Below are 12,629 nucleotides of genomic sequence, written 5' to 3'. Positions count from 1 at the left end.
CAGGCACCTCTGCGTTCGGTGTGCAGTCCGTTCTGGCATCTGTCCTTGTCGGGGTTCAAACCGTCCCAACCCTAGCCTTTGGGGGCCTCTCCCAGTCAGCTCCACAGTCCTGAGCTGCTGGACCAGGTCCTCACTGGCGGTCGTGACGAGACGCTCAGCTCCTCTGTGCGTTTCTTGCCCCAGACCTAGACTCCGCCTCCCTCGGCGTCCTCCGGTGAGGATGGAATTTGAAGGCCACATTCTGGGTGCAAGGGTTACTCGTTATTGTTGGTCTGGCACTTTTTCTTTTTTTTTTTTAAAAGATTTATTTATTTGACAGAGATCACAAGCAGGCAGAGAGGCAGGCAGAGGTTGGGGGGGGAAGCAGGCTCCCCGCTGAGCAGAGAGCCCAGTGCGGGGCTTGATCACAGGACCCTGGGGTCTTGACCTGAGGTGAAGGCAGAGGCTTAACCCACTGAGCCACCCAGGTGCCCCCTGAGCTGACACTTTTTTTTAAAAGATTTTACTTATTTGAGAGAGCAGAGCACAGGAGAAAGCACAAGCAGGGAGGGGCAGGGGGGGAGGGAGAAGCAGGCTCTCCGCTGAGCAGGGAGCCCGATGTGGGGCTCAAACCCAGGACCCTGGGATCAGGACCTGAGCCAAAGGCAGATGCTTAACAACTGAGCCACCGAGACACCCCTGGACAGGCACTTCTCCCAGACATTTTTAGTGGGCGGAGGTGCCGCATAATAGTTAAAGACAAAATACCGCATGTGTTCACGCGGACACGTCCCACTCAGATCCAGGAAGAGAGGCTTATCACACGTCCTTTCTATTTGGCTCTTCTTCCTCATGAGTGTCTCGGTTCCCAGGGGCGGTAGCATCACTGTGTGATTGCAGGAAAGACTTTATATTTCTTTTCTTTCTTTCTTTCTATATATTTTTTTAAGTTTCTTTATTTATTTGACAGACAGAGATCACGAGCAGGCAGAGAGGCAGGCAGAGAGAGAGAGGAGGAAGCAGGTTCCCCGCTGAGCAGAGAGCCCGATGCGGGGCTCGATTCCAGGACCCTGAGATCATGACCCAAGCCAAAGGCAGAGGCTTAACCCACTGAGCCCCCCAGGCGCCCCTATATTTCTTTTCTTGAGTAATGGAGCCAATATAGGGCTGAGACCTGAGCTGATCAAGAGTCAGATGCGTAACTGACCGAGCCACCCAGGAGCCCCCAGAGTGTATAATCTGACTCGTCCTTAGTAACTGCCCCGGTGGGACAGGCTGGACAGTCTGTGTATGTGAAAGTCATCTGGAGTGGTTGAGGCGACAACCAGAGACACATTTACGTTCATTTGTTTCCTTTTATTTTTAATTTGGGGAATTTCGTTTTTATAATATAGTTTTGATTTATAACTGAAAATATTTACATGGGTCCAAATCTACAAACAAAAGAACATTTAAAGAAATCTAGGACCATTGTCATAGGCCATGCTTATTTTTTAAATTAAAAAAAATTTTAAATCCAAAACCGTGAACATGCAGGTGCTGTCCGTCTCGGGTGGAGGCCGGCGGCGGTCGGCTGCACGTGCTCTCCTTTACGAAGGCCCGCTTTGTCTCTTTCTCATTCGGGGCAAACGGATAAGAGTGCGAAACCTAATTTTGTTACTTCCTGAGCCCTGGAAAGTGTCTTCACAACCTTGTTTCTGTGTAGATGTTCACACCGAGGCGGTGCAAGCAGCTTTGGCCAGATACAAGGAGCGCAAGGTGCCCATGCCCTCGAGACGACGCTCTGCCCTCACGCACTCGTCCGTGGACACCTCCACGCCTCCAGGTATGGACCGGCCGCGCCGGCGTCGCGCCATCGGCTCCCTGGGCGCTCCCCAGCCCTGACGTCAGAGGCTTCCTTTCCCCTCGGCCCTGTAGAGAGATCCGGAGACGTTAGGGATCAGGAATGTTTGTGTATGTGCCGTATTCCTTCCTGAGCATCCGGGGTGGACGCGGGGGGCTCTGACCAAGCAAGCGCTTGCTTTCTACAGGACTTTAGTAAAAGAATTTAATTCTTTTACTAAGATGCCATTTATGGTTTTTAGTCAAGAGAGGAACCTAAAATCAATGCTTCCTGGGATACTAAATTTCTCTGATTTAAGAATTTTAAAATTATTCATCTTATTAATGACTATTTACTACATTGTTATCAGGCCTTAAAGAGGAGCATATAAGGCTATTTGGAGGATTTTAAAAATTTATTATTGTTCTGTTGTCATTACCTTTAGAAATGAGAACGTTTACATGGAGCTTCTCCTCAGCAAAGGTGTTGTAAGCTCTGCGTCTGCGCCACACCCGGAGCTGGGGGCGTGTGGCGCTCCGTGCTCCCTGTCTTGTTTCTGAAGTCACGAACACTGGCAACAGGAGTTTTTGGTTTGATGATGTAGTGAAAACCAGACACACCAGACTTATAAGACAACTTGGTGGTTTTGGTCACACTTCCTTTCAAAAGAAAAAAAGTTTATATTGTTGAAAAAATATCTTCTAAATATGGTTGTCGAATTATTGTTTCTCCTAAACATAACTTGACTTACTACCTCCTTTTCAAAAAGAAAACCTTTTTGTAATAATAAAATGCACAGTCAGGGTGGCTCATAGAACCTTAATGACCAGTTAATCTAACTGACTGGAGCAGTTGTCCCGGGGAAGGGATTCTGGTCCGCGCTCCCTGCCAGCGCCCCCAGGAGGACGCAGGTGGACGGGGGACGCCTGGAGTGGGTCAGGGCTGCTGCGTGTGACCCTGCGCGGCCTCAGGAGGCCGGCTGGGCCGTGCGCGAAGGTTGTGTGGGGCATTCACTCAGCTGAGCGCTCAGCGCTTGGGGGTCTCGTGCGGTGCTGCGACCCCTCCTGGGAATGTGCGGAAGCCCTTTAGGGCTTGGGGTTGCCTTCGCGCCCAGAGTGTGGTACTCCCGGGCAGTCCTGTGGGGGAAGCAGGGCTCTTGAAACCACGTTCCCAGGTAGCGCTCCTCGGCTCTTCCAGTCGGGCAAACGCAGGCCCTTCTCGACCGCGGGCAGCCTTGAGATGACCCCTTGGCCGTGCTGGGGCGCAGCGGTGCGGGTGAACACAGCTTGCCGAGGGCAGGCCCGGGAGACGCAGGAGCTGGTGTGGGGACTCCGCCCTCCTCCCAGACTCACCCCTACCTTATGCCTGTCGTCATTATTTTAACCGCAGACACGTCATCCGCCTCGGAAGACGAGGGCTCTTTCCGGCGACCCACGCGACTCACCTCCACTCCGCTCCAGAGCCATTCCAACACTGAGCCCTGGCTCGACCGGGTCGTGCAGGGCTCGTCCGCCTCATCCTCCGCCTCCTCCACCTCCTCTCACCCGGGAGGGAGACCCGCCGCCACGCTCGCAGGCCCCACGGCCCACGCCCACGTAGGTCAGTGACCCGCTGCCCCGGTGCCTCTGTGCCCATCGAGACTCACCTTCTCCTTTTCATCTGGAAATGGCTTGTTGGTAGCAAAAGTCATTCTTGATGCTTCTGTGGTTTGGCCGTTCCGGACCCTGTGGTGTGCTGGCCTCCCCTGGGCCCCAGAGGGGGTGCGTTTCTGGATGTCACAGCCCCTCCTGCTCGGGGGGTGTGGGCTGGTGCAGGTGGCAGGTGTAGGGTGGACGGTCCCTTAGACGCGGCCTTGGTGGCTCCTGAGGGCCTGCCTGGGCCCTCTGTGCCTCTGTGCCTCTGTGTTGGCTCCGCCTCCGCTCTCCGCCACGTGTGCTCCGTTGTGGAGCCGTCCGCGGGGCTGGAGGCTGGGGCTGCGACCGTGGTCTGGCTGTTCTTCCTCCGCATCCCAAGCGAGAGAGCCCTTCAGCCCGAAACGGGGGGTCAGGCAAAGCTAAGTCATTAAGATGTTAGATCTTTTCTAAATCATCCGCTTCTTTAAATTACATTAATCTTAGGGAAAGTCGCAAACCTTCCATCGTTTGGAATCTCACTTGCTAACAACAGCAGTGGCTCCGTTCTCTGTCCGGGAGCTGGTGTGCGGAGTTGGATCTGTTCCGCACCCAGACTCACGACAGTTCTTGGGTGGTGCTGCCAGGGCTGCCGCGGACCCCGTACAGCCCCCAGGCTTCTAGACGTGGCGGGAACGACAGACAGGCTGTTTCTCACTTGCCTGAGATCACCCTGGCCCAGGGCTGACACTGTTTTCTTTGCTGTTCGTTCTGCTCAGTGGATTGGGTGCACCAGCTGCACCCCTGTCACTGGCGGGGGTTTCGGTGGGGGTACCGGGAGCCTGGACACCCTCAGGCAGCGGCAGGCTACGGGGCTTTCACGTGGAAGTCTGGTCGTTCGGTCGTTTGGCTGCCGCGGAGTCAGCTGGCGACTCTCTGCGTCGTCGCGGACGCGTCCCTGACGCTCGACACTTTGTCTCCCTTGAGTCAGGAGACCTGCAGGTGTTCTGTTGAGCGGGTGCCTTCTCAGGGACATGGACTCGCTGCTCCCTGCACACAGAGACGCTGCCGACACTCCTGGGTAGCAGGAGAGGTTGGGGCTTGAGGCCGGAGCCCTTGGGGCAGCAGCCCACGCAGGCTGTTGGTAGTGGCCCTGGGTGTCCTGTGGATGGCCGTGGTCACCCGCCAGCTGTCCTCAAGGAGGGCCTCAGGGGAAAGCTGAAACATAGCCTTTGCACGGGTGTTTTTTCTTCTGTTTGTCACAGTGATTTGGCTTATTGGAAACACACAGATATCTCCAATGGGAGAAAAACGGTTGTTTCTGAACGTTCTGTTGCCGTATTTCTGCTTCCTGATGCTCTGTTCTCGGTGGGATGGTGCAGGAAGTAGAGCTGTGTCAGCCCCGGCCGAGCCGTTGCAGCCCCTGCTTCCCCGTGGGTCAGAGGTGAAAGCGTGTCTCGCACGAGCAGCTGACCACGGCTCAAAACGTGTGGCCCCACAGCCCTGGACTGTCCCGTGGCCGCGGGGTATGTGTTCTCCCTGAGGGGGGCTGTGGAGGCCGGCGACCGAGACCCCTGGCCACGTGCATGGACGGTCCCTGACTCTGGCAGGTGCGGCTGCACCCTCTTCTGTCCTTGGCCTCTCCTGCGCATTGTGTGATCGGTTCTCGTAAATTCTAATAATCTTCCTTCATTTGCTGAATGTTTGTTGGACCCGGTTGATTGGAGTTCCTGAATCTGAAAATACTTACCTTTCTGCTCCTTGTTATAAAAATCATCATTTTAGTTCTTAGCATGGGAGAATTCTTCAGTTGGGACTAAGAAAAGAAATATAGAAAGAGGAAGAAGATATTACGTCAAAAAAAAATTGACGTACAATCTATTAGGTAAAGGTAATTAAAAAAAAATCCATCATTTTCATTTTTGGATTAAAGAAATCAAATCCATAACACATTGGGACACAGATGTGAATACCTATATTTGAAAGTAGTATTTTCAGTTATAGCCATTCATTTTTATTTGGAATATTATTTATTTTTACATAGTGATTTTAAAACTATTTTGTAGAAAAGATCATTGTTAAAATCACTCACTCTTTTTGCTAGACGTGGAAGGCTGGGGAAATTTCTTTCTAAACTAAAAGAACATCCTGATAGGCATACTTTAAAATGTGAATTTCATCGTCACACTTTCTCATGGGTTGTGAATACTCTGTCATTAAGACAGATTTTTCCAGATGGTTTTTTTTCTGATATGTCAATAGTAAGTTTGGGTTTTGCTTCCATATAATTTCATCTTTCTACATATTTTCTATATGTTTAAAAAAAATTTAGTTTACATTTTGCCTAGGTGATGAACTAACAGTTAAATGATCGGAATTTGAAAATCAGAAGTAGTGGAGTAACCACTGTGGGGGCAGGGCCAAGCATCAGAGGAGCAGAGGGACAGCGGGTTGGCCCCACTGGCCCTGGTGCAGACGCTCGCGCTCAGCAGCCTCAGTCAGCCAGCGCTGTCCAGACGCCCGTGCCGCGTGGTCCAGATTAAACCCCAGGATGTGCGTGTGGACAATGGGAGGAGTGACTTCAAATATTTTCGCCATCTAATGTCATTTGTTTTTGACTGTGACATTAATACTTGTGCGCCTGGCACTTGCCTGAGGTCCCCGGATGGGGAGATGTGTTCATCTCTCAGTGGGGATTGTTTTTATGTTCGTAGGCTTGTTCTGTGAAGCCTGCAGAAGTCTTGTATTTTTGTGTCGTCCAGCATACTGTTTTGGGGAGTAGGGGATAGTTTATAGAAGCCTGGCTGTGTTTTTCATAATACAATGAAAATGGTCCAATGACAGCTGATTTAAAATGCGTCTCTCCTTTGTTCAAATTCCTTTTTTAAAAAAAAAGATTTTTTTCATTTACTTGAGAGAGAGACAGAGAGCATGAGCACAGAGGGAAAGGGAGAAGCAGGCTTCCCGCTGAGCAGGGGGCCCAACATGGGTCTTGAACCCAGCACCCTGGGATCATGACCCCAGCTGAAGGCAGAGGCTTTATGGACGGAGCTGCCCAGGTGCCCGTCACCGAGACATCTAACTGCAGTTTACTCGTGCCTGTCAAGGCAGCATCGTCCGAGGTTCTGGCCAATACCCCTTGAGAAGCAGCAGCCCATGTGCTCACAGGAGTCCATAGGCTGTGCCTGGGACCTCCGAGTGCACAGGGTCCCCGTGTGTCTTGCCCCACCAGAAGGACCAAACGAATCCCGTTCCTTGCTTAGAGCTCAGCCAGTGAGGCTCTCGTTGAACAGGATTTCAGGAGCGACTCTGACTTCTTTTGAATCAAGAGCCACTTTCATGTGCGTTTGTTTTTCCAAAGCAGATGTGCACTCCGCCCCTCCTGACGTCACCACGGGCCTCATGGAGCTTTCACACCGTGAGCGTCCGCAGCTGGCTTCGGTGCGAGGGGTCGCTCGGGGCTGCAGCGGGAGCGTCCTGGAAACGGCCGGTGGTGAGCATGCCTCTCTCTGTCCTTCTGCAGCGTCCTCAGCCCTTCTCTTCAGGCACAGAACACGGCTCTGGGGCTTTGGCTTTAGCAAACCTGAGCCGCCGTGAGCCGTAATTCTTCGCTGTGTGTGCATGGAAGTGGGTGTGGACGGGCGCGTGCGCACAGACCGCACGTGGGGAGAGGCCGTCAGCGCGCCTCTGGCATCGGTCCCGTGGGGAGCATGGAGAGCAGCGGGGAGAAAGCCTCCACCTGTAAACTGGATGCCAGAGGGGTTTGGGTCTACAAAGCAGAAGGGAAACGAGAGGCCACGGGTGGGCTCTTCATGGCCGGCTCCTTGGGGCCTCCAGGAGAGGGTGCCCTGCCTGTGACGGCCGGGCCGGGCCCCCACGCTCTCCGTGCCCGCAGCCCGAGACCTGCGCTCGGCAGCACGCCTGCTTTCTGACCTGCAGGCCCCGAGGCCAGCGAGATCCTCAGTGCTCTCCTTCATACGGTTTCCGGGGTCTTCTGTCAGTATCACGCCAAGTTTCCTTTTTAATATCAAGTGTATCGGATTAGAATGGCAAAGTGTTCCGGAGGATCTTAGATTGAAGGTTTTGACGTGTATTTTGCTATTCCCAAGCAGTAGATCAAATTTTGTCAAGGTCTTTTAGCAACTTGTCCAGATGCAACGGGAAAATCCTGAGTCAGCATGAAGCAGGCTTTCCATTGGTTAGATAGATTTTTAAAAATTTGATCATATTTATTTTATTCTATTTTTTTGGTGGCTTTTTAAGAAATTTTTAAAATGTAAATTCAATTAATTAGCATATAACGTATTATTATTTAGAAAAGTAAGAGCTTAGTTAAGGTGTAACTGACTCATAATAAATGACACATATTTAAAGTGTCGATTTTACATGTTTTAAGACGTGTGTACACCTGTGAAACCATCTCTGTGATCAAGATTGAACACGTCCATCTTCCCCTCCTCCCCTCCCAGCACTGCCGCACCCCCCGGATAGATAAGGAAAGAAAGAAAACAAACCTTGGGGCAACGGGTGGCTCAGTCGGTTAGATTCTGACTCTTGATTCTGGCTCACGTCACGATCGCAGGGTGGTGAGAGCGAGTCCCGTGTGGGGCCTGCGCTCAGGACAGAGCTGTTTGGGATTCTCCCTCCCTCTCCCGCTCTCCCTCCCCCTGCCTTGCTTGCAGGCTCTCTCTTTCTACCCCCTCAAACAAACAGGTCCTTCAAAAAGAAGAGGCAGTGAACACGTGCAGCACCGCTCCGGGTGTCCCAGGAACGTGAGACCTCCCCTCTGCCCTTCGTGCTTCCTTCAGTCTTCAGGCAACCCCCGATTTACTTCCTGACACTGTGAATTAGTTTGCATTTTCTGGAATTTCATAGAGATAGAATCATGCAGCATTTACCTTAGACGGTTTGGCTTCTGCTGCTCTGCGGAGGCACCAAGATTCACGCAGTGTCTTGGATACATCGAGTGTTTGTTCCTCTTACCGGCAGGGGGTGTTCCCTCCGACGCCTGTGCCGTCCCCTCATGGCGTTGGGTTGCCTCCGGGGCTTGGCTATTACAAACGAGGCGGCTGCAACATTCTTACAGCGGTCTTGGGGGTCAATGGCTCCGAAGAGAATGGCTGCATCATAGAGTAGGGTTATGCTCAGCTTTCTTTTTTTTAAAGATTTTATTTATTTATTGGACAGACGGAGATCACAAGTAGGCAGAGAGGCAGGCAGAGAGAGAGGGGGAAGCAGAATCGCTGCTGAGCAGAGAGCCCGATGCGGGGCTCGATCCCAGGACCCTGAGATCATGACCCGAGCCGAAGGCAGAGCTTAACGCACTGAGCCCCCCAGCGCCCCTCCTTCTCTAATTTCTTGAGGTGGAATCTTAGATCACTGAACTTAGATCTTTCTTGAAAGTATTTAGGGGCACCTGGGTAGCTCAGCTGGTTAAGGTAGCTACCTGGGTAGCTCAGCTGATTTCATCTCAGATCACGATCGGAGGGTCATGGGATTGAGCTCTACGTCGGGTTCCATGCTGGGTGTGGAGCTCGGTTAAGATTTTCTGTCTCCTCCCAACCAAAAAAAAGGTATTTAAAGCTTTAAATAGCCTTCTAACGGCTGTTTTAGCATCCCACGTGTTTTGATACATTCTTTTCCTTTTAATATTCAATTCTAGATATTTTCTAATTTCCCTCATGCTTTCCATTTTGACCCTGATTTATTTAGAAGTGTGTTGTTTAATTTCAGCAGATTTCCAAATATTTCAGGTGTATTTCTCTTACTGTATTATGTACTTCAACTTCTTCTAAATATAATGAAACTTTTTAATGACCCAATGCATGGTCTATTTTGGGTATATAGTGCTGTTGGGTAGTTTTTCTGTAAATGAAAGTTATGTCCATGTGCTTTGGTCTGAGTCTTCTCTCTCCTTACTGATTTTCTCTGTACCTTTTCTATAACTTGCTGAGAGGGATATTGAATTTCTAACCATAACTGTGGATTTTTCTGTTTGTTTAGAACTGTCAGTTTTTGTTTTGTGTATTTCGGAGTTCTGTTATTAGGCGCTTACATACATATTTAAGATTGTTCTGCCTTGACGCAGTGGCCCCTTGATCACCGTAAAGTCATCCTTTGTGACCTTTCTTATTCTGCAGCGTTCCGCGTCTGGTATTCTTACGGCTGCCTTCAGCTCTGTGATGATGCGCGCTACACGGCAGATCTTTTAGCCTTTTACTTTCACCCTACCTGGGCCTTTGAACTTAAAATGTGTTTCTTATGATTAGGATTTTATTCATTCTTGTATTTTTCTTTAAGCAGAGAATCATTTACTTCATTGGAGTGTTTGTACCATTTATAGCCAGGCTTTTTGTTTGTTTGTTTATTTTTTAAGTATGCTCCACACTCAGCACGGAGCCCCGTGGGAGCCTGAGTTCATGACCCTGAGATCAAGACCCAAGATGAGGTCACGAGTTGGATTCTTCACTGCCTGAGGCACCAGGCGCCCTCTAGTCTGTTTTAAGATTTTATTTTAATTAATTTACTTACTTGAGAGAGTAGGGGTGGTGTGGGCAGAGGGGCAGAGGTAGAAGGAGAATCTCAAACAGGCTCCACGCTGAGCATGGGACCAGATGGTGGGGGTCCATCCCACAGCCCCGAGATCATGACCCGAACTGAAACCAGCCTTGGGTGCTCAACTAAGCCACCAGGCACTCCCCAGTAGCACATCGCAGTTAGGCTTAGGTTGGGTGCACATCTGTGCTCCTGCCCTCTCTTCTCTGTTTGACTCTTCTGTTAATTTTACTCCTTTTCCTGTTTTCTTTTAACTTATATTTTAATCTTTATCTACTTTTTTTTAGTGGTTACTGTAGAACTTACAGTATGCATCTTTACCTCACGTCTGTATGCCTTCACATAATATTATAACTACCTCAATGTAGCAAAGATTTTTTTTTTTGAAGATTTTTATTTATTTGACAGAGAGGCACAAGTAGGCATAGAGGCAGGCAGAGAGAGGGGGGGAGCAGGCTCCCCACTGAGCAGAGAGCCCGATGCGGGGCTCGATCCCAGGACCCTGAGATCATGACTTGAGCCGAAGGCAGAGGCTTAACCCACTGAGCCACCCAGGCAGCCCCAAAGGCGGGTTTTTTAAATAAGTGTTATAGTGACCATTGGAAAGCTTGCTGGGAAAAGTTAAACTCAGATCCTATTCCACTGAAAAGGCAAAACTCCAAAAGAATCAGGCATCTAAATATCAGAAATGAAGAGTAAAATTTTAAGAATTGGTGAATTTTCTTCAACCCAGTTATAAGTAAAGACTTTCTAAATTTAGCTAAAAACGGAAAGCAAGTAGGAACGAGCCCAGTCGCATCCCCATGAAGTGCCACAGCCACCTGTGGGGGTGGGGAGAGGGGACGGAAGCTAGGCTAAGAACACGGTGTTGGACTCCGCACCTGCAGTCTGGGCGAGCTTGGGTGTGAACAGCAAAGAAATCTTGAACTCTTGCTTGTAGGTTCGTATGCGTAGAGCAGCTTGGAGACTGTTTTACATACATGATGGTGTTGGGCAAAGGTATTGACGTTGCTGGGACCCGGGGTTCTTACTGTGGAAGAGAGGGTGTCCAGATGAGAGCAGGGAAGGCCAGAAGAACCCCATGGGGAAGATCGGGATTGGAAGAATAGGTATGGACGTGTGCGTCCTAGGATCTAAATATGCCTCTGTTCCTACTGTGTGGCACACGTCCAGTGACGTGCAGGGGTGTGTGTGTGTGTCTGTGACCACATGTGTGTGTACATACGTAGTACACTTTCTCGGCTCTGTATTCTGAAAGCAGCAAAGACTGCAGCAGTGGTGAGTGCACACGGTGTGGAGATCTCGGTCTTGGGCGTCTGTCCCATTCAGAGGACCAGGGCTCCTTCAGGAAGCAGCTAATTCCGGGGCTGAGGCAGGACAGCGTAGCATGACTGAAACATGACAGAACGTGTAGCTTGAAACAAGTGATGGGTCCTGTCACCTGTCGACTTGCACAGGATTCCGCTGGCTAAATCGGAGACAATTTGTGCGTCAAAATAGTTAACCATAATGCCTTTTTTAAAAAAAGATTTATTTATATGGGCGCCTGGGTGGCTCAGTGGGTTAAAGCCTCTGCTTTCGGCTCAGGTCATGATCTCAGGGTCCTGGGATCGAGCCCCGCATCGGGCTCTCTGCTCAGCCGCGAGCCTGCTTCCTCCTCTCTCTCTGCCTGTCTCTCTGCCTGCTTGTGATCTCTGTCTGTCGAATAAATAAATAAATAAAAATCTTAAAAAAAAAAAAAAAGATTGATTTATTTGACTGAGTGGGGAGGGGCAGAGGGAGAGAATCTGAAGCAGACTCCCTGCTAAGCACGTGGCTCAGCCTGGGGCTCGATCTCACGACCCTGAGATCATGACCTGAGCTGAAATCAAGAGTCAGATGCTTAACCAGCTGAGCCCCCCGACGCTCCAGACCCGCGATGCTTTATAACCATCAAGCAGTCACTCAGTCATTCCTGATGACTGATTGATAGATGGACAGATAGAGAACAGGGTGCTGAGTGTCCCTGGGTATAGGTCAATGGGGTGCTCGTGTTGGGGCATAATTTGCAGCCATAGCAGTACAAACGGCTTCTGACAAGAATGACCCGATGGGTTGTTAAAAGCAGGCAGAAGGCTCTGTGAGGATCCGGGTGTTTGCGGCGTCGTGAAGTGACCCCTCACACATTGCATGTTAGTTGCTGGAGAAGATGTAGTGACGATGCAGTGAGGAACGCAGGCAGCGTTTGGGCGAGGAAGATCTGTCTCCGTGAGGGTAGGTGGGCGGCCCGTAGACTGGGACGTGCTATTCGGTGGTGTGTCAGCCAGGACCACAGCACCTGAATTAAATCATGACAAAACTTCAAGCAAACTCCGAATGAGGTGTGTTCTACTTTATTAAAAAACAAAACAAAACTGTATTCTTTCAAAATGTTAATGTCATAAAGGATGAAGAATGTTCCAGATCAATGGAGACTAGATTGGTGATGACCCAGTACGGTGCTTGGTTTGGGACTGGGACTGGCTCCAAACCAGAGTGGGGGCGTTGCTGTGGAAGGGCGTCAGGGTGCCGGCCGCCATGCTTGCGGCTGGACGGTGGGCTGTGTCTCCGGCTCGGGGCCCTGCCCACCTGTCCTCCACGGGCGCCCGGGCCCTCTTCCCACTGTCCGCAGCTCTGGCTCCTGC

At 50.6% G+C, this 12,629-nt stretch overlaps 1 protein-coding gene across 11 annotated transcripts in view; it reads left to right on the top strand.

Moving 5' to 3' along the window:
- Window positions 1–12,629, top strand: part of DIP2A (disco interacting protein 2 homolog A) — an 89,304-nt gene that overhangs the window by 25,573 nt on the left and 51,102 nt on the right. For 8 of the 11 annotated variants that reach the window (XR_006607905.1, XM_045084274.1, XM_045084273.1 and 5 more), the window contains 3 exons: window positions 1,685–1,804; window positions 3,191–3,400; window positions 6,776–6,904. Coding sequence is in view for 10 of the 11 variants with exons in the window: in XM_045084274.1 (XP_044940209.1) it covers window positions 1,685–1,804; window positions 3,191–3,400; window positions 6,776–6,904 (459 nt within the window). In the remaining variant the exon portion in view is untranslated. The remainder of the gene's footprint in view (window positions 1–1,684; window positions 1,805–3,190; window positions 3,401–6,775; window positions 6,905–12,629) is intronic. The other 3 variants (XM_045084275.1, XM_045084282.1, XM_045084276.1) reach the window with 2 other exon arrangements.

The sequence above is a fragment of the Mustela putorius genome, unplaced genomic scaffold (genome assembly GCF_011764305.1).
Source record: "Mustela putorius furo isolate JIRA1106 unplaced genomic scaffold, ASM1176430v1.1 tig00000765_pilon_pilon_pilon, whole genome shotgun sequence".
Lineage (NCBI taxonomy): Eukaryota > Metazoa > Chordata > Mammalia > Carnivora > Mustelidae > Mustela > Mustela putorius.
The sequence above is the reverse complement of the archived record's forward strand: the minus strand, read 5'-3'. Positions and strand labels throughout refer to the sequence as shown.